Source organism: Hyperoodon ampullatus (assembly GCF_949752795.1).
Source record: "Hyperoodon ampullatus genome assembly, chromosome: 8".
NCBI lineage: Eukaryota > Metazoa > Chordata > Mammalia > Artiodactyla > Ziphiidae > Hyperoodon > Hyperoodon ampullatus.
In genome coordinates this window covers 114,731,580-114,753,538 of record NC_136921.1, presented here as the reverse complement: position 1 = coordinate 114,753,538, position 21,959 = coordinate 114,731,580, and the positions used below count along the sequence as shown (strand labels likewise).

Here is a 21,959-nt window from a genome sequence, read left to right as displayed (position 1 = left end):
TCCATTGGTGAAAGTGGGTTGTTAAAGTCCCCTACTATGATTGTGTCACTGTCAGTTTACCCTCTTATGGCTGTTAGCATTTGCCTTATGTACTGAAGTACTTCTATGTTGGGTCCATAAATATTTACAGTTGTTATATCTTCTTCTTGGATTGATCCCTAAATCATTTTGTAGTGTCCTTCTTTGTCTCATCATAGTCTTTATTTTAAAGTCTATTTTGTCTGATATGAGAATTGCTACTCCAACTTTCTTTTGATTTCCATTTGCATGGAGTATATTTTTCCATGCCCTCACTTTCAGGCTGTATATTTCCCTAGGTCTGAAGTGGGTCTGTTGTAGACAGCATGTATATGGGTCCTGTTTTTGTATCCATTCAGCCAGTCTATGTCTTTTGATTGGAGCATTTAATCCATTTACATTAAGATAATAATCAATATGTATGTTCCTATTACCTTTTTCTTAATTGGTTTGGGTTTGTTATTGTAGGTCTTTTCCTTCTTTTGTGTTTCCTGCCTAGAGATGTTCCTTTAGCATTTGTTGTAAAGCTGGTTTGGTGATGCTGAATTCTCTTAGCTTTTGCTTGTCTGTAAATATTTTAATTCCTCTGTTGAATCTAAATGAGATCCTTGCTGGGTAGAGTAATCTTGGTTGTAGGTTTTTCCCTTTCATCACTTTAAATATGTCCTGCCATTCCCTTCTCGCTTGCAGAATTTCTGATGAACGATCAGTTGTTAACCTTATGGGGATTCCCTTTTATGTTATTTGTTGCTTTTCTCTTGCTGCTTTTAATATTTTTTCTTTGTATTTTATTTTTGATAGTTTGATTAATATGTTTCTTGGCGTATTTCTCCTTGGGTTTATCCTATATGGGACTCTGTGTGCTTCCTGGACTTGCTTGATTATTTCTTTTCCCATATTAAGGACGTTTTCCACTATAATCTCTTCAAATATTTTCTCAGTCCCTTTTTCTTCCTCCTCTTCTGGGAACCCTATAATTCATATGTTGGTGCATTTAATGTTGTCTGAGATGTCTCTGAGACTGTCCCCAATTCTTTTCATTCTTTTTTCTTTATTCTGCTCTGTGGTAGTTATTTCCACTATTTTATCTTCCAGGTCACTTATCCGTTCTTATGCCTCAGTTATTCTGCTATTGATTCCTTCCAGACAATTTTTAATTTCATTTTTTGTGATGTTCACCATTTTTTATTTGCTCTTTAGTTCTTCTTGTTAAACGTTTCTTGTATTTTCTCCATTCTATTCCCAATATTTTTGATCATCTTTACTGTCATTACTCTATTTTTTTTTTTCAGGTAAACTGCCTATTACCTCTTCATTTGTTTGGACTGGTGGGTTTTTACTTTTCTCCTTCATCTGCTGTGTTATTTCTCTGTCTTCTCATTTTGCTTAACTTACTGTGTTTGGGGTCTCCTTCTCACAGGCTGCAGGTTCGTAGTTCCTGTTGTTTTTGTGTCTGCCCCCAGTGTGTAAGGTTGGTTCAGTGGGTTGTGTAGGCTTCCTGGTGGAGGGGATTGGTTCCTGTGTTCTGGTGGATGAGGCTGGATATTGCCTTTCGGGTGGGTAGGACCGTGTCTGGTGGTATTTTTTGGGGTGTCTGTGAATTTATTATGATTTTAGGCAGCCTCTCTGCTAATGGGTGGGTTTGTGTTCCTGTCTTGGTAGTTGTTTGGCATAGGGTGTCCAGCACTGTAGCTTGCTGGTCATTGAGTGGAGCTGGGTCTTAACATTGAGGTGGAGACCTCTGGTAGAGTTTTTGCCATTTGATATTTAATGGGCCTGGGAGGTCTCTGGTGGACCAATGTCCTGAACTTGGCTCTCCCACCTCAGAGGCTCAGGCCTGATACCTGGCCGGAGCACCTAAACCCTGTTAGCCACCAGGCTCAGAACTAAAGAGAGAATAAAAAACAAATTAATTAAAATTATTAAAATTAAAAAATATTTTAAAAATTAAAAAATAGTAAAAAAGAATGAAAGAAGAGAGCAACCAAACCAAAAAACAAATCCAGCAATGATCACAAGTGCTAAAAACTATACAAAAAAAAAAAAAGACAGACAGAAGCCTAGGACAAATGCAGAAGCAAAGCTATACAGACAAAATCACACAAAGAAGCATACACATGCACACTGTCTAAAACAGAAAACGGAGAAAAAAATATGTGTGTGTGCGTGTATATATATATATATATATATATATACACATATATATATATGTAAAAGGAAGAGAGCAACCCAATCAATAAACAAATCTACCAGTGAGAATACACTTTAAATACTAAACTAAGATAAACATAAAACCAGAAACAAATTAGATGCAGAAAGCAAACCCCAAGTCTACAGTTGCTCCCAAAATCCACTGCCTCAATTTTGGGATGACTTGTTGTCTATTCAGGTATTCCACAGATGCAGGGTACATCAGGTTGATTGTGGAGATTTAATCTGCTGCTCCTGAGGCTGCTGGGAGAGATTTCCCTTTCTCTTCTTTGTTCACACAGCTCCTGGGGTTCAGCTTTGGATTTGGCCCCACCTTTGCATGTAGGTCATCTGAGGGCGTCTGTTCCCTGCCCAGACAGGAGGGGTTAAAGTAGCACCTGATTAGGTGGCTCTGGCTCATTCAGGCTTGGGGGGAGGGAGGGGTATGGAATGCACGGCGAGCCCGTAGCGGTAGAGGACGGCATGACGTTGCAACAGCCTGAGGCGTGCTGTGTGTTCTCCCAGGGAAGTTGTCCCTGGATCACGGGACCCTGGCAGTGGCATGCTGCACAGGCTCCCGGGAGGGGATGTATGGATAGTGACCTGTGCCTGCACACAGGCTTCTTGGTGCCTGCAGCAGCAGCCTTAGTGTTCCAGCCTGTCTGTGGTGTCTGTGCTGATAGCCATGGCTTGCGCCAGTCTCTGGAGGTTGTATCAGCGGTGCTCTGAATCCCCTCTTCTCATGCACCCCAGAACAATTGTCTCTTGCCTCTTAGGCAGGTCCAGATTTTTTCCCGGACTCCCTCCCAGCTAGCTGTGGTGCACTAGCCCCCTTCAGGCTGTGTTCACACAGCCAACCCCAGTCCTCTCCCTGGGATCTGACCTCCAAAGCCTGAGCCTCAGCCCCCAGCCCGCACCTGCCCTGGCCGGCGGGTGAGCAGACAAGCCTCTCGGGCTGGTGAGTGCTGGTCAGCAATGATCCTCTGTGCAGGAATCTCTCCACTTTGCCCTCCGCACCCCTGTTGCTGCGCTCTCCTCCCTGGCTCAGAATCGCCCCCCCCACCCACGCCCTGTCTCCACCAGTGAAGGGGCTTTGTAGTGTGTAGAAACTTTTCCTCCTTCACAGCTCCCTCCCAGAGGTTTGGGTCCCATCCATGTTCTTTTGTTTCTGTTTTTTCTTTTCTCTTTTGCCCTACCCAGGTACATGGGGAGTTTCTTGCCTTTTGGGAAGTCTGAGATCTTCTGCCAGAGTTCAGTAGGTGTTCTGTAGGAGTTGTTCCACATATAGATGTATTTGTGGGGAGTAGGGTGATCTCCACGTCTTACTTCTCCACCATCTTGAAGGCCTCCCTGACCTTGTATATTTTTATCTTCAATCTTTTTTTCTCCTTTAATCTGAGTTGATTAAGGGTTATGTAAAATTTGATTTCCCACTTTTTGACAGTTACATTCTCTTTTAGTGGTTTACTCTAGAGATGACAGTTTATATTCTTAACTCATCAAGGGCAAACGTTAATTGTTACTATTACACTCTTCAACTCTCTTTTCTTTTTTTTTTTTTTTTTTTTTTTTTTTGCTGTACGTGGGCCTCTCACTGTTGTGGCCTCTCCCATTGCGGAGCACAGGCTCCGGACGCGCAGGCTCAACGGCCATGGCCCACGGGCCCAACCGCTCCGCGGCATGTGGGATCCTCCCAGACCGGGGCACGAACCCGTGTCCCCTGCATCGGCAGGCGGACTCTCAACCACTGCGCCACCAGGGAAGCCCCAACTCTCTTTTCTTTAAACAAAATTCCTCTACTATATCCAGTACCTGTGGATTCTCATTCTTGCATGTTGGTGGTATATCCAAATCTGTTTTGGTTATTTCTGCTCTTGTTCTTGTTACTTGTCTTCTTGTATTCTTGATGACCCTAGATTATAATTTTGTTACTTGATCTTAATCTGTGGGACTCTTGAGAGGCTACATTTGGGGTGCTTTCTTCCAGAAACTTCTTTTGTTTGCCTCTGTTGGATGCCAGGGGATAATTTTTTCAGCCTGTTTCGAGGCTGTCAGTGCAGTGTGAGAATCCCTGTTTCAGCCAGAACCTTGCTGCTGCTCACACCTCAGTGCTCTGACTTCAGCCCTTGGTTGGCATCAAGCTCAAGGCAATTTCATCCTTCCTTGCCATTCAAGTCTGCAGCTCCCAGCCAGCTTCAAGGAATATTTTCATGGGAAGGGAGATTCCTTGGAAAACATTACATTGTCTTGCTAATCCAGTAATGCCCTAAAAGTGTGGTTTATCCAGGGTCTATTTATTTAGCTGCAGAAGGGACCTTAAGACCTCCTAGTCCCTCATTTTGAAAAAAGTAGTGGCATTGATTTATTGTATTTGTCTAATTTCAATGGGACAGGGATGTCAGGTCATTGCTGAACCAGCTTTTTGCAACTAGTCACTGCAACAGAAGGATAATTGTGTTTCATATTGTGAGGGATTTACATTATATTATACAATCATCTTTTCACTATATAAATTGATGGAGGAGACAAGTGATGCATATAATCTTCAGCTATACATAAACTTTAGTTTGCTGAAGTGTAGAGTATATATTATATATTTACAGCTTTAGATTTGATAGAATTAGGTGTTACATAGTTATCTCATTTGTCATTTTATAAAGGAGTATCTATTGGCTATTTGTATTTTCCTCATATCTTGACTTTCTTTTTTAAACATAGTCAAGCTGATGTTTTCAGTATTTGTAATCATTTACCATGATGACATCACAGTGAAAGGGCCACATTTGAGAGGTGCTAGGTAGCTATGTCACCCCCATGTCTGGTTCCCTCTCGGTGCTTCCTGTCTGGGATCTGTCATGGACAGCAGAAGATCTCCTCCTCAGCTGGGACAAAGTGGGCAGACAGAGCAGAATGGCTCCTGAACTTATGTCTCCATCTAATCTTCTTTCCTACCTTTCTCTGGACACAATTTTCTGAATCTGTCTAGTACTATGAAAATAGTACATGCTTCAGTTAAATAGATGTTTCTTTGAAAGTTATGAAAACCATGCATTTTCTTTATATTCTTCTAAAACTCTGTGATGCTTAACTTTAAAGAGGAATTTGAAATGCAACTTACTTGCAAGACATTCTATATGGAAAGATATTTCATTATGTACAGGTGAACAGTACTCCTATACAGTAATCTTAAAATAAAGAAATGGCCTTCCATCCAGATGTAAATTTAGCATGGATATTAACTCAAATTAATGAGAAGTTCCTGCCTCTGCTACTGTGCTCTCTTCTCAATGAATCTTCAGTGTGCATATAAGATAGTAAATTATTTATAGACTGTGTGTTTGATCTTTTATAAAAAATGAGAGTGCCATGTTCACTTATTTTCATTTTAAAGACATGTTTTTTAAAATTTGATATATTCTCAGTTTTAAACTGATTCTTATCATACCTCTATTTCTTCTAGGCATTGGCACATCTCCACTTAATAGAGTATGTTGGAGAACAGACTGCTTTGCTAATAAAGGTACATTAAATACTGCAATATAATGTGCTCCAGCCACTATTCCTTTGATTTTTTTTAATTGGCAAGAATAGGTCACATTAATTATATAAAAAAGTATATCAGGGAACCTGTTGTATCCTGTGTAGCTAAGAGATGAAAAGAGACTTTTTCAAAGAATATATAATTAGAGATGCCTGCAATTTTGCTATTAGCCTTTAGTTAAAACCTTTCTGGGAAGGAGAAAATTGAGAGCAGCAGTCTCAGTAAGTGATGCACAGAGGTCGCAGCCTAGGGTCACCACACGGGAAGTGAGGTCACTGTGACCAGTGTGTCACCTGGTGTCCCACCAGGAATTGGAACACTGGACCTGCTGCCCCCCACCCTGTCCCGGCCCCCAAGGGTTGGTTGGCTTGAACATGATTGGGAGTCACTCCTGTCAGTTACTTGTAGACCCTGGCCCAGGCTCCTGGTAGGGGTCGGAAAAGCCCAGTTGGTCCTGTTTGCACACCTGGGTCTCCCTTGCTCTCCTTGTGTGGAAGAGGAAGGACCAAGAGCCCTGTGGTCCCTTCTGAGTCTCACATGTCCTAACATCAGATCCTCAGTGAGTGTGATCTATGTAGCTATGGTACACTGCCCTGCTCTTATCTGTTCCTTCCAGATGGTTCCAGAAGATCAGCGCCTTGCAGCTGCCATCATCTTGGTGGTCTGGGTCTCAGCCATCGCATCGTCCCTGATTGACAACATACCATTCACTGCAACCATGGTGAGTCACAGTCTCCTCCATGTGATGAGGGCCCAGGTTTCACCTGCACACAACCTGGATTCACCCTTCCTTCCAGAGGAAGCAGAGAATGAGCCCTGTCCCCTTACTGCACTCACAGTTTAGGGGGACAGATGTGATGGATCCCAGGCAGCAGCTGGGAGCTGAGGCCTACAGCTGCTGTGGGCAGTGAATCCCAGGATGGCTCGTTGTTTCAAGGTCAGTCTGACTGGGAGCTGCCACCTCTCATGGAAAAGACAGTCTTTCTTTCTTTCTTTCTTCAAAGAAAATTGGAACACACCAAAGACAGAGGCTGGTTGAAGGTGTTCACCCTTTATTCCCGACAAATGCAGAAGCTATTCTAACTAGCTGGGGTAGCTTCTGGTGCCATGGCCTGGATAAGATTTTGAATTCTCTGTGTGATCTTGACCCAAGTCAAGATTAGGGGGTCCATATTAGAGGACTTTTACAGGGCTGTTCCTGCTGTGTCTTCCGACGTCACTGATTGCTCAACTTAGGGCAGAATTGTGAATGCCTGGTATGACAGCATAAAGGTGGGAACAGGTACCTTGGGTCCTGTCACAGCACCTGGTGTCCCAGGTGTGCTGGGCATACATGAACACTCCTCATGGCTGGATTATCGATAGAGGAGACTTAACTCTTGTTCTTGTGACCTTGAGGGCCACTCCTCTCGCACAGGACCTTAGGGTGACTGGGACTCTATGTCACCATGCATTGCCTGGAATCACAGTGTCTGCTGCGTTGATGCTCCAGTTACCTAGCTATTGTTCTTCCAGGGTCTGTGTTTGGTAATTCTGAATTAATTCTGTGGCTATTATTATTTCTTCATGAATCCCTGAGTTAGAAGAGTCATCTGGATGTTGTTGAATGTGCTGTTACTGCTCAGTGGGTGCTGTCATTACTGTGGTCCTGCAGAGGGCTAGGGGCAGCAGAACCTCTCAGGCAGGCTAAAGCGGCAGAGTCCTGGGCTTCTGAGATGCCAGGTCAGCTTGCGTGTGAATCCCTTTCTTAGTTGAAATAGATTCTGTAGAAGACCCCGTGCATCTGAACTCTATGTAGCCGCAGCCCAGAGAATTTCATCAGCAAACCTTTCTGTGCTTCCTCGAGGCCCCGCATGCTCACAGCTGATGCACTCCACCTTCTCGGGGGCTTCCAGGTTTCAGGACCCAGACTCTCTCTTGGACTGAACAAAATGGTCCCTACTGTTGAAAATTCAGATTCCTCTACTTTCTAAAAATATGACAATTTTGGTATTTTTCTTCCCCAAATATTAATAATTACTTAAAATTTAAATTTAAAAAATACATCAAAGGAATCACAGAGGGTAGGATAACAAATAGTACACTTACCACCCAAAATGAGGAAAGTTTTATTCCCTCTGCCTCGGGTTTTCTTGTTTGTTTTGTTTTTAAGAAATAAAACATTATAGAGGAATGTAACATTCTCTGTTCCTTCCCTCAACCCCAATGTCCTTACCTTTCCTGAGGGAACTACCTTCATAAATCTGGGGCATATCACTATGGAAAGGATTAAAAGAAAGATTGTAGTTTGTGTGAGTCAACATGGTATGGAAAGTAACTCCTGAGAAACCAAAGCAGCAGCTGCATGGCATGGAGCTTCCTGCAGCCCACAGATCTCTGCCACCTGAATTTACCATGTCAACACATGGTATCCACTATGGCTGCATCAGAGGAGGGCCACTTGGGTTTCTCCCTTAGTCTGGAAGTGGCATCTGAAGTGACCTGTCACAGTCCTTGGGTGGGAAGTGGACACGTGGCCCTGCCCAGATGCAGCGTCCTGGGAAATATGCAGCACAGAGAGCTGGGCAGGCAGTTAGGTCTGCACCACTGTCCCTTGCTTCCTTCCTCCCTCCTTTTCACTTGGCTGTCTTTTTCGCCACTTCTTTCTCATTTTTTGTGGCGGTCAGGAGATGTGGTCTGTAGGATTTCATACTTAGACACCCCTGAAATGCCCTTTGACCCAGCATGTGGCCAGTTTGCCCCATGTGAGAGCAGAGTTCTGCACATGCCCGCATGTACAAGCACATTGACTGTACTGTTAGAGCTTCTTTAGATTCACTCATCCTTTCTCTAATCAATCAATTCTGATAGAGCAAATCACTTTACTGATTTATCTATTTCAACTGACAATTCAATACATGTTTCTGAGTATTGTGCAGTCGGATTAGGCATTAGAGGTTCATTATCTGTATCTCTTAGGGATGGTGGTTTCTTTCACACTGTGTAAGGTCTCTCTTCATCTCTGCTCTGAGCCTCTACTTGGTTTATCTTTTTCCAATTCTTTATTTTCAACCTTTTTAAAATTGTGTTTTAAATCCCTTTTTAGTTGTATTTTTTAAAACAACATGCAAATGGATTTTTAAAATTCCAAGCAGATCATCTCTGTTAAGAGTTTTGAAACTGCTAGGTGGCTTTTCAGGGGGCTCTGAGGAGCTCTAGTTTTTTATGTTTCAGCACAGAAAGAATTCAGCGAGAGACAAAGTGATAGATGAAAAGTGATTTATTAGAATAGGATGCTTGTGATGCTTACAAGAGGGTGCTGCACCCAAGAACTTAGTGGGCTCCAGTTTTATAATTAAAGGAAACGTGGGAAGGGGACAAGACCACCTTCTTCCTCATTCTTGAGTAGACATCAAGCTTCCATCATCAGCTCTTCCTCCGGGTTGGGCAGGGGAGTTTTCTTGTCCCTACATGGTCATGCCAGGACTGTCATGGTGCAATGGAAATGAGCAAAAAGGCAGTAACATATGTTAAAAATTGTAAATCATCTCAGGTTTTAGCATAATGTCACTTTTTCCTTATATTTTTGTTTATAGTGTGTGCAAAGGAGAATGTCCTAGGAATTCTTAACTTACTGAGCTCACTGGACAGGATGTGGGTCTCATGCCACCATTGTTTTATTGTTTTGGGGCATGTCTCATGTTTCTGTTGTGTGTTTTTGTTGCTAAGCTTGGTTTTGTGATTAAGCAAACCTGCTTTCTTGGGTGATCATTACTTTACAGAAGTCTCCCATACTTTTTCTTTACTTACAATCCCTTAGTAGGATTAACTATTTAGTTACCTACATTGTTCCTTTACTCTTTCCCTTTTGGTTAACATGTTTAAATTTATTGTGTTGACTGAGAGACTTGAGGTTATTTCTACTATTTTATTATGGTTTTGCATTTATTATGCTTTTTCTTTTCTGATTCTTTTTTCCCTGTTATTTTCTGATTTCTCTTTGATTGATAAATCTCATCCTCCAACTGGCTTGGATGGTGCTGATTTTATTCCGAAGTCTTTTAGTGGGGATCTTTCTATTTGTAATGCACATAGTTGTATCTGCATTTCAAACAACAGTTGCAATCAACATGAGAAATAAAATATTGCCCGGCAAATATCAGTAAACAAAGGATGTCACAGTCATCAGCAATTGCCGCCACCTCCAGTGGTGAGCCAGTGAGTCCTGAGGGGACTCAGGAAGGAAACAAAGAATACCTGCCATCTAGCAGCCATCAGATTGCACAACGGTGAGCCCTGAGGGAACTCAGGATGTGAAAACACAGGATACTAGCCCCAAATACCTGAGGTGCACATCAAAGGAATGATTTCAATGAGCCCAGACTCTTGCATCTTCCCGTATATGGAAAAGCGCTAAATTCCTTAACTTGAGATACCTGGTTTTCTTTCATTAGCAATAATTTTTAGACATTCAGACTACCTGCCCTTTGTTGTAAAACTCCTATATATCCTGGTTCCACCACCCCCGCCCCACCCTTTGCCTCTTTGGAGCAGTTTTCTAAGGGTTACTTGAGATCCTGCCTCCTGGGCTTGAATTCCTAAGAATATCCACCAAATACAACATAACTCTCAACTTTTAGGTTGTGTAATTTTTTTCAGTCGACAAACAGAACCTACTTTAGTTAGTTTAAGAGGATTAGGAGTTTATCTAAGAATAGTGTACAGTTCATGGATTTTCTGAAGGACACCCTGGGTAGGGTTTGCCCCATGAAGCCCCCAACTTCTGCTGCTTTGCCTGGGCTCCCTCTCCCAATGCTGGATGCTGAGTACCTGGGCCTTTGTCACTCTGCCTTGAGCACACCTTGTCACATTTCTCCAAATTCTCCAAGCCTGATTCTCACGTAGAAGTGTCTGATTGGAGGAGCCCATGTCACATGCCTGTTCTAGCTACAAAGGGGATGGGGAAAGTGAGTTTCCGGCTTCTGCCTTGGGGAGCCAGAGCTCATGAAATAGAGTTCCTCAAACATAGGAGTTCCTCAGAGCCTGCTTCAGTACTTACTTAAATGCCTTCTCTGCAATGCTTTCTGTACTTTCCGTGCAAGGGCTCGATTGTCCTCTGGGGTCCTATAACACTTTACACATAACTCCACTAAGGTAGTCATTAAACTGATTGTCAAGACATGTCTGCAGCTGCATTCCCTTATTTACTAGCATTGTGCCTGGTACAAAGAAGATAGTTAACAAGTGTTTGTATGAATAAAGCAGTAAATACACCACAGTAGATTAATTTTTCCAAAGTAGCTCTTCCTTCACATCACCCTTGGCTTATCGTCCTCTGGCAACATTCTGTTACTCTCACTGAGAGAATTGGGCACCTCAGTGCTCGCTGTGTTTCTGAGAGTCACAGACAGTATTGCTGCACCATCTGTCTACTAGACCTCCCTGCCATCTGAGACACACCCTCCTCTCCAGTTGGGCTGGTGCCACTTTCCTCAGCATGACACTGGGCATCTTTCTTGTGCCTTTGCCTACAATATTCTTTGCTGCTGGTAACAGCCATTCCCCTCGACTCTCTCCTCCCTTTTCCTGAGAGCTGGTCTCACTGACATAGAGCCCTCTGTGTTCCCCCCGTGGGAGGTTGTCCCTTCTCTGTATTCTCCTTCCCTGTGGCAGCTACTATCACTGCTGGCTGGAGACACCAGATGCTGGTCGAATGCATCAGCACTGGGAATCTCTGGTGTGCCCTGAGAAGGCCCTGGGAATAGATGGATATTATGAATGCATTAGCGTTGGAGACACTGCCAAAGTTGGCAGATGTGAAGCCAAATCTGGCCTCCGTATTCCAACCCCAAATGAAATCTAGAGACAGAGTTTTGGGTGAAGTGGAAAAGAAAAGCTTTATTGACTTGCCAGGCGAAGGGGGCCACAGCAGGCTAATGCCCTCAAAACTGTGTGTCCAACCTGGGGGGAGGGGTGGTTTGTGAGGAGTTTTATAGTCCAGGGTGGGGTTGCTGATAAGGATCAGGATGCGTGCAGGGACCACATTCCTTCAATCCAGAGATCATCTGGCATCAGGTAATGATGGGTGAATTGTGACCTTCTCTGGAATGAAGAGTGCTTCACCAAGTAGTTAACATCTTCCATTTGGTGGGGGTTTTAGTTTGGCAGAAGAGCTCAAAGATATTGCATGTGTATCCCTTGAGCGGGAACCAGGACCCTGCCCCAAGGCTGCGCTAGTGTTTCTTGGCTGACCCTCCCTTATCACTGCATCCCCTCCCTTCCCTGATTAGCACCTGTTTGAACCTGCCCTTTGGAACTCAGGGAAGCGTACACAGAAAGGCTTTTGTCCCCAGGAGCCCCACAGGGTTCTGCTGAGTTTCAGATGTTCTGTTTCCCTTGGACCTTCCTTCTTGACCACCAGCCTGTGGGCTGCAGGTGTTCATAATCTTTCCTTCCTTGCTGCCTGCCCTGTGGATACGGGGCTTCCTCAATTTCAGCCCCGCAATTGTCCTCATAAAAAATCCATATGTATATAGATATCTCCCCTGCTTCTGGCCTCTGACAGATGCAATGACATGAATGGGTCCTGGGGAAGTGATTTAGGTTTCCTGCCTAGATAGGATAACTCCTGCACATTTCATAGCCCTTCTCCCAACCAGGAGCATCCTCACTCTGCACGCCGGAGAAGCCCTCGGAACTTGGAGTGTGTGGAAGGGAGGGAGGCTCTGGCTCTTGTCTGAGATCTCGGCAGTCATTTGTGTCCCTCTGTACCTCTGGCCTCATCCTTTGCATTCCAGAATCTTTGTGGTCTGGCCTGACTTGCATGGACCTACAGAGTTCGGGCATTTCTAGAAAGGTAGTGCCCCTTCTACTCTATGAGGTCTAGTTTCTTGGACTGTTTCTGAGGCCAGCTCCAACCAAATGTCCCTTAGAGTACCTGCTCCTCACTGTACGCGCCTGGGGAGGGCTGCTCAGGGTTTGTCTGCTGTGTGTATTTTTACTTTGGTGAGATTCCCATATTCTCAGTTTTCCTATTTTCCTTGAGGACTAAACAAGGAGACCCAAGAACATCCTGTAGAAATACTGTCAGGTCAATCCAAGGGTAGAGATAGGTTTGCCTGCCCGTGGCCATCAGACATGAAGAGAAAACACAGGAACACTGACTGGGGTCCCTGCTGCCAGGCTTGCAGAGCTGCCTGTGTTTGAGCTCAACCCCATTCTGCTGTAAGAACACAGCTCTGGCCAGTGTCATCCTCCAGGTCAACAGGGCAAAAATTCATGAGATTTAACAGCGTTGAAACCTTATTTAAAAAGGTTAGAAAACTGCCAGATGCTGTCACCATTTCCAATGATTAGAAGTGCTGGCCAATGCCTCAGTGGGAGACTGAGGCTGCGCCTGAAAAGGTTGTGAAGCACCTACTCAGAAAGTTCTTTTTGTTAAAAAATTATGAGCATTATTCTAAGGAAGTGAGTTAGACAAAAGTTCCTGTCTTCTTGGGTGGTGTCTTCTCTCCAGGGCGTGCCTTTAGTTTGGGGGTGTTCCTCTGGTATTCACATTGTCAACGGTGAGCTGAGAATAGCAGGTAGGAAGCACTTCACATTTGTTCGTGATATTTCTCTTCCAGTGATCAGAGAAGAACACCAAATAATTCAGGAAATGCCAGAGACTTGGTTTATAACTGTCAGGATCACTTTCTTGAACTTTTGCTTATCTTATAATATCCAGAGTGGAAAGAACTAGAATGGATGAGTTTATCTATCCAAGTCATCTGGACAGGGCTTCAGTGAAAATTCCAACATGAGCATGGGCAGATTATGAGAGAGCATCCCATGGCTTTTTTGAAATTAGATTTGCTCTTTAAAATTTTCCTGGGCTTCCCTGGTGGCGCAGTGGTTGCGAGTCCGCCTGCCGATGCAGGGGACACGGGTTCGTGCCCCGGTCCGGGAAGATCCCACATGCCACGGAGCGGCTGGGCCCGTGAGCCATGGCCGCTGAGCCTGCATGTCCGGAGCCTGTGCTCCGCGGCGGGAGAGGCCACGGCAGTGAGAGGCCCACGTACCGCAAAAAAAAATAAAAAAATTTTCCTAATCCCCCTGCCTGGGTCCTCCCCTTCATTTTGAGCTTTGCGTATCTTAAATGGTGACACTACTAAACACACTATTAAATCAATTTAATATTTATATTCCATCCATGAATATTCCATCAGTGGAGGCAGGACAGAGAGGGAGACGTTGAAGCAGGAAGCTTGAAGCCTCCTCTCCCCTCTCACCCCATGTGCCCGTGTTAATTCCATACTTATTTGGAACAGAGGCAGAGGAAGTAACTGGTATGGTGGACGGTGGCTCTTCGTCCATTGGTGTGGAAATATTCCGATATTTTAACAAATATTTCCACGTAAGGAAATCCGTCTGATGTCTGCCCACCTCTCCTTCTTTCCTCTTCTCCCATCTGCAGTTGACAGGGAGCTGTGGAAGCTACAGGTGACCCCAGATCTGCTTTTGTGGGCAGCTATTTTAGGCTTCCCAGTACACCACCCTAGAGACTGTACTGGAAAACTAAAATGCACTGCTAATGACTGAGAATTCCCTGACAGTCTTTCTCCATTTAAACCTACCTTTTCAGCCTCATTTGATTAAACAGGAAGAATTCTCAGACAATTTTCAAGTTAAAATATGATTATTCCTGTCCAGGATGTTCAATTCAAAGAATGGTAATTTGTGCCAAAATATAATTTTGTGGGTTTTCTCTCACTGACTTCTTCATCATTATCTGTATTATCATTCAGCCTCTATGTGGAAGTCATTTTTCATGGCTGGTTTGTTCTCATGCATCCTTTTTCTCTGGGTTTCTTTGTAGTCTCCTCCCCACCACCTGACCCACAGGAAGTGTTAGGGCAGAGGGCAGACTGCTGTAACCCCTGACAAACAAAAGCACCCTTTAGGGTAGTAAAAGCGAGAAGTATTTCACATTCACTTTAGCTTTTATGTAATCTCATTTCTACTTTAGCTCATCCTTTCCTACAATATCCAGGAACAAAATAATGTGGAGGCTTGAATCTGGTCCAGTGAATTGCAACTAGGTTTAATAACATTAGCGTATGTAGGAATTGACAGCTCAGGTCTGGAGGAGGTGGGTCTGGGCTTGAATTCCAGCTGCACCATTGTGCAAACTAAGAAGGTCAGAATCAGAGAAGGAGAAGTGACAGCAGAACAATAAACTGGCAGGACTCCAGCAGCTTGTTCTCTGTGGTCTTGGCAAGCTGTGTTAGTTGCAGTTTTGCCCACTTGGAGTCTATGCCCAGCCTCTCTGGTGGGGGAGGGTGGCCTTGGGGGCCCTGCAGTGCCCAGGCCGAGAGTTATTCACCTTCTATTCTATTCTATTCCCAAGACCTGTCCACTACACCTCCGGATCCTAGCTCCACGGCACCCCACAAAAACAAGTGGCACGTTTGGGGTTCCAACAGGCTGAGAGAAAACTGATCACAGCACGTCCCATAGACATAGGACAACAAACAATAAATTATAAGAATACTCAGAGATTTAAGCACTAAACAAACAAACAAAATAGCTTCTGGAACTAAAACCCATAACTTTTAAGCTAAAAATATTGAATAATGAATTGAAGAAGAAAAAAGTCAGTGTTAGGCTTGAGTTAGTGGGTTTGAAGCCAGTGAGAGAGGTATCTAAAAAGTACAGAGCAAAAGTACAAAGAAACAGAAACATGAAAAAAGGTAAGATTTCGATGAGACCAGTAAAACTAGCACGGTAATGACAGGCATTCCAGAAGGAAGGAAAGGAATACATTGTATTGATGATGCATGGCCCTTCATCCTCAAGTGGGGTCTGGGCATCAGCAGCCCTGGAGGTTATGGAAATGAGGGCTTGGCCACCCAGACATGCCAAGCCAGAACCTGCATTTGGAAAAGATGCCAGGTGGTTGTCTGCACATGTACATTGGAGGTGCACTGATCCACTATAAATAAGCCTGCCAGTGCATTACTGCAGTCTTACCCTCTCCACTCCCATGTCCTATGAAGATGAAAGCTGTCCCTACTGCTTGTCTGAGGCACTTATTAAATCCTACACAAAGGTATCAGACCAGGAGTGGAGTATTCCTCAGAGACCCAAGTGCTTACTCATTTATCAGAAATGGATGGGGCAATTCTACATATAGACTGAGTGCCCAAACTTAAATGTCTGACCTGGGGACAGCCAGCAGATATCAACAACAGAATGGCAACCAGTAAGAGAGCAAGACAGAGACAAGTGCACAATGACACCAGCGGTGGTATGTGCAGAAAGGACAGGTGTGGTGCATGCAGGGAGGACAGGTGTGGTGGCTACAGAGGGCAGATGTGGTGGGTGCAGACGGGATATATATGGCAGGTGCAGGGAGGACAGGTGTGGTGGGTGCAGGGGGAGCAGGTGTGGTGGCTGTAGGGGGAGGTTAATATCTGTCTTTGCTTGTAAAAGCCTACTGCATCTTTTCTCTGCAGGCAAGTGGGTATAGCCTGTGAGCTTCTCTGATTTTTCAATGAAAGATGGATAGCACCATTTTCTATTAAAATTTTCAACTCCAAATGTTGTCAATAAATTAAAAATTCAAAACAGACCCTTCTGGCTTCTGCTCTTTACATTTTCTTTTCCAGAGGAACCTCTACTCTTAGGGCTCACTGTCTGGTATTACTCATTATGGTCCCAGGATAGCCATCAATCTAGAAGTCCTGTGCCTGCCCTTGCAGTGTTGCCTGGGTGGCACCCTGTGCCCCAACACACTCTCTCCAACTCCCAGAACCACTGCTTCTTCCTGCTTGTTTTTTTAAAATTTTATATTGGAGTATAGTTGATTTACAATGTTGGGTTTGTTTCAGGGTATGTAGCATATATCTATTATTTTCCAGTTTCTCTTCCCCTATAGGTTATTACTGAGTATTGAGTAGAGTTCCTGTGTTATACAGTAGGTCCTTGTTGATTATCTATTTTATATATATTACTGTGTATATGTTGATCCCAACCTCATAATTTGTCCTTGCCCCCAATCTTTCCTCTGTGGTAACCACAAGTTTGTTTTTGAAGTCTGTGACTCTGTTTCTGTTTAATAAATTATCTCATTTATATCATTATTTTAAGATTCCACATTTAATTGGTGTCATATGATATTTGTCTTTCTCTGTCTTCTTTACTTCGCTTAGTATGATAATCTTTAGGTCCATCCATGTTGCTGCAAATGGAATTATTTCATTCTTTTTAATGGCTGAGTAATATTCCATATATATATACTCCATATTCTAATATATATATATTCCATTATAGATATATATATATTCCATTATATATATATAATGTGTGTGTATATATATACACACACACACACACACACACCACAACTTCTTTATCCATTCATCTGTCAATGGACATTTGAGTTACTTCCATGTCTTGGATATTGTAAATAGTGCAGCAAAGAACATTGGGGGTGCATATGTCATTTCAAATTATGGTTTTCTCCAGGTATATGCCCAGAAGTGGGATTAGTGGATCATATGGTAATTCTATTTTTAGTTTTTTAAGGAACCTCCATACTGTTCTCCATAGTGATTGTACCAATTTACACTCCCAACAACAGTGTAAAAGGGTTCCCTTTTCCCCAAACCCTTTCCAGCATTTATTGTTTGTAGACATTTTGATGACAGCCATTCTGACTGCTGTGAGGTGATACCTCATTGTAGTTTTCATTTGCATTTCTCTAATAAGTAATAGTGAGCTTCTTTTCATGTGCTTTTTGGCCATCTGTATATCTTCTTTGAAGGAATGTCTATTTAGGTCTTCTGCCAATTTTGGATTGGGTTGTTTGTCTTTTTGATATTGAACTGCTTGTAAAATTTGGAGATTAATCCTTTGTCAGTTGCTTCACTTGCAAATATTTTCTCCCATTCTCAGGGTTTTCTTTTCATCTTGTTTATGGTTTCCTTTGCTGTGCAAAAGCTTTTAAGTTTCATTAGGTCCCATTTGTTTATTTTTGATTTTATTTCCATTTCTCTAGAAGGTGGGTCAAAAATTATCTTGCTGTAATTTATGTCATAGAGTGTTCTTCCTATGTTTTCCTCTAAGAATTTTATAGTGTATGCCCTTACATTTAGGCCTTTAATCCATTTTGAGTTTATATTTGTGTATAGTGTTAGGGAGTGTTCTAATTTCATTCTTTTACATGTAGCTGTCCAGTTTTCCCAACACCACTTATTGGAGAGGCTCTCTTTTCTCTATTGTATATTATTGCCTCCTTTATCAAAGATAAGGTGACCATATGTGCATGGGTTTATCTCTGGGCTTTCTATCAAGTTCCATTGATCTATATTTCTGTTTCTGTGCCAGTACCATACTGTCTCGATTACTATAGCTTTTTAGTATAGTCGGAAGTCAGGGAGCCTGATTCTTCAAGCTCGTTTTTCTTTCTCAAGATTGCTTTAGATATTCGGGGTCTTTTGTGTTTCCATACAAGCTGAAATTTTTTGTTCTAGTTCTGTGAAAAATGCCAGTGATAGTTTAATAGGGATTGCACTGAATCTGTAGATTGCTTTGGGTAGTATAGTCATTTTCACGATGTTAATTCTTCCAATCCAAGAACATGGTATATCTCTCCATCTGTTTTTATCATCTTTAATTTCTATCACCAGTGTCTTATAGTTTTCTGCATACAGGTCTTTTTTTCTCCTTAGGTAGGTTTATTCCTAGGTATTTTATTCTTTTTGTTGCAATGGTAAATGGGAGTGTTTCCTTAATTTCTCTTCCAGATTTTTCATCATTAGTGTATAGGAATGCAAGAGATATCTGTGCATTAATTTTGTATCCTGCCACTCTACGAAATCCATTGCTTAGCTCTAGTAGTTTTCTGGTAGCATCTTCAGGATTTTCTATGTATAGTATCATGTGCTCTGCAAGCAGTGGCAGTTTTATTTCTTCTTTTCTGATCTGGATTCCTTTTATTTCCTTTTCTTCTCTGATTGCTGTGGCCAAAACCTCCAAGACTATATTGAGTAATAGTGGTGAGAGTGGACAACCTTGTCTTGTTCCTGATCTTTGAGGAAAATTTTCAGTTTTTCACCATTGAGGACGATATAGGCTGTGGGTTTGTCATAGGTGGTCTATATTATGTTGAGGTAAGTTCCCTCTATGCCTACTTTCTGGAGGGTTTTTATCATAAATGAGTGCTGAATTTTGTCAGAAGCTTTCTCTGTATCTATTGAAATGATCATATGTTTTTTTCTCCTTCAATTTGTTAATATGGTGTATCACATTGATTGATTTGCTTATATTGAAGAATCCTTACATTCCTGTGATAAACCCAACTTGTTCACTGTGTCGGATCCTTTTAATGTGCTGTTGGATTCTGTTTGCAAGTATTTTGTTGAGGATTTTTGCATTTATGTTCATCAGTGATATTGGCCTATAGTTTTCATTTTTTGTGACATCTTTGTCTGGTTTTGGTATCAGGGTGATGGTGGCCTTGTCGAATGGGTTTGGGAGTGTTCCTCCCTCTGCTATATTTTGGAAGAGTTTGAGAAGGATAGTTGTTAGCTCTTCTCTAAATGTTTGATAGAATTCGCCTGTGAAGCCATCTGGTCCTGAGCTTTTCTTTGTTGGAAGATTTTTAATCACAGTCTCAATTTCAGTGCTTGTGATTGGTCTGTTTATATTTTCTATTTATTCCTGGTTCAGTCTCAGAAGGTTGTGCTTTTCTAAGAATTTGTCCATTTCTTCCAGGTTGTCCATTTTTTTTTTTGACATATAATTGCTTCTAGTAATCTCTCATGATTCTTTGTATTTTGGCAGTGTCAGTTGTTACTTTTCCTTTTTCATATCTAATTCTATTGATTTGAGTCGTCTCTCCTTTTTTCTTGGTGAGTCTGGCTAATGGTTTATCAATTTTGTTTATCTTCTCAAGAACCAGCTTTTAGTTTTATTGATCTGTGCTATTGTTTCCTTCATTTCTTTTTCATTTATTTCTAATCTGATCTTTATGATTGCTTTCCTTCTGCTAACTTTGGGGTTTTTTTGTTCTTTCTCTAATTGCTTTAGGTGTAAAGTTCAGTTGTTTATCTGAGATGTTTCTTTTTCTTGAGGTACAATTGTATTGCTATAAACTTCCCTCTTAGAACTGCTTTTACTGCATCACATAGGTTTTGGGTCATCGTGTTTTCATTGTCATTTGTTTCTAGTTTTTTTTTCCTCTTTGCTTTCTTCAGTGATCTCTTGCTTATTTTGTAGTGTATTGATTAGCCTCAATTTTTATGTATTTTTTTCAGATTTTTTTCCTGTACTTGATATCTAGTCTCATAGCATTGTGGTTGGAGAAGATACTTGATACAATTTCAATTTTCTTAAATTTACCAAGGCTTGATTTGTGATCCAAGATATGATCTATCCTGGAGATTGTTCCATGAGCACTTGAGAAGAAAGTGTAATCTGCTGTTTTTGGATGGAATGTCCTATAAATATCACTTAAGTCCATCTTGATTATTGTATCATTTAAAGCTTGTGTTTCCTTCTCTATTTGCATTTTGGATGATCTGTCCATTGGTGAAAGTGGGGTGTTAAAGTCCCCTACTATGATTGCGTTACTGTCGATTTCCCCTATTATGGCTGTTAGTATTTGCCTTATGTATTGAGGTGCTCCTATGTTGGGTGTGTAAATATTTAAAATTGTTCTATCTTCTTCTTGGATTGATCCCTTGATCATTATGTAGTATTGTTTTTGTCTCTTGTAATAGTCTTTATTTTAAAGTCTATTTTTTCTGATATGAGAATTGCTACTCCAGCTTCCTTTTGATTTCCGTTTGCCTGGAATATCTTTTTCCATCCCCTCACTTTCAGTCTGTATGTTTCCCTAAGTCTGAAATGGGTCTCTGGTAGGCAGCATATATACAGATCTTGTTTTTTTATACATTCAGCCAGCCTGTGTCTTTTTGTTGGAGCACTTAATCCATTTACATTTAAAGTAATTATCGATATGTATGTTCCTATTACTGTTTTCTTAATTGTTTTGGGTTTGTTATTATAGGTCTTTTCCTTCTTTTGTGTTTCCTGCCTAGAGAAGTTCCTTTAGCATTTGTTGTAAAGCTGGTTTGGTGGTGCTGAATTCTCTTAGCTTTTGCTTGTCTGTAAAGATTTTAATTTCTCCGTTGAATCTGAATGAGATCCTTCTGGGTAGAGTAATCTTGGTTGTAGGTTTTTCTCCTTCATCACTTTAAATATGTGCTGCCACTCCCTTGTGGCTTACAGAGTTTCTGCTGAAAGATCAGTTGTTAACCTTATGGGGATTCCCTTGTATGTTAATTGTTGCTTTTCCCTTGCTGCTTTTAATATTTTTTCTATGTATTTAATTTTTGATAGTTTGATTAATATGTGTCTTGGCATGTTTCTCCTTGGATTTATCCTGTATGGCATTCTCTGCACTTCCTGGGCTTGATTAACTATTTCCTTACCCATATTAGGGAAGTTTTCAACTATAATCTCTTTGAATATTTTCTCAATCCCTTTCTTTTTCTCTTCTTCTTCTGGGACCCCTATAATTTGAATGTTTGTGCATTTAATGTTGTCCCAGAAGTCTCTAAGACTGTCCTCAATTCTTTTCATTCTTTATTCTTTATTCTACTTTGCGGTACTTATTTCCACTATTTTATCTTCCAGGTCACTTATTCGTTCTTCTGCCTCAGTTATTTGTCTATTGATTCCTTCTAGAAAAATTTAAGTTTCACTTATTGTTTTGTTCATCATTGTCTGTTTGCTCTTTAGTTCTTCTAAGTCCTTGTTAAAAGTTTCTTATATTTTCTCCATTCTATTTCCAAGATTTTGGATCATCTTTACTATCATTACTCTGAATTCTTTTTCAGGTAGACTGCCTATTTCCTCTTCATTTGTTTGGTCTGGTGGGTTTATAGCTTGCTCCTTCATCTGCTGTGTATTTCTCTGTCTTCTCATTTTGCTTAACCTACTGTGTTTGGGGTCTCCTTTTCACAGGCTGCAGGTTTGTAGTTCCGTTGTTTTTGGTTTCTGCCCCCAGTGGGTAAGGTTTGTTCACTGGGTTGTGTAGGCTTCCTGGTAGAGGGGACTGGTGCCTGTGCTCTGGTGGATGAGGCTTGATATTGTCTTTCTGGTGGGCAGGACTTCATCTGGTGGTGTGTTTTGGAGTTCTGTGACCTTATTATGATTTTAGTCTGCCTCTCTGCTAATGGGT

General features: G+C 41.8%; 1 protein-coding gene across 2 annotated transcripts in view; it reads left to right on the top strand.

The window, feature by feature from the left end:
* Nucleotides 1-21,959, top strand: part of OCA2 (OCA2 melanosomal transmembrane protein) — a gene marked incomplete at both ends in the record, with an annotated part of 172,560 nt that overhangs the window by 127,863 nt on the left and 22,738 nt on the right. For both annotated transcript variants that reach the window (XM_079710371.1, XM_079710370.1), the window contains 2 exons: nucleotides 5,669-5,728; nucleotides 6,366-6,470. In XM_079710371.1, the coding sequence (XP_079566497.1) occupies nucleotides 5,669-5,728; nucleotides 6,366-6,470 (165 nt within the window). The remainder of the gene's footprint in view (nucleotides 1-5,668; nucleotides 5,729-6,365; nucleotides 6,471-21,959) is intronic.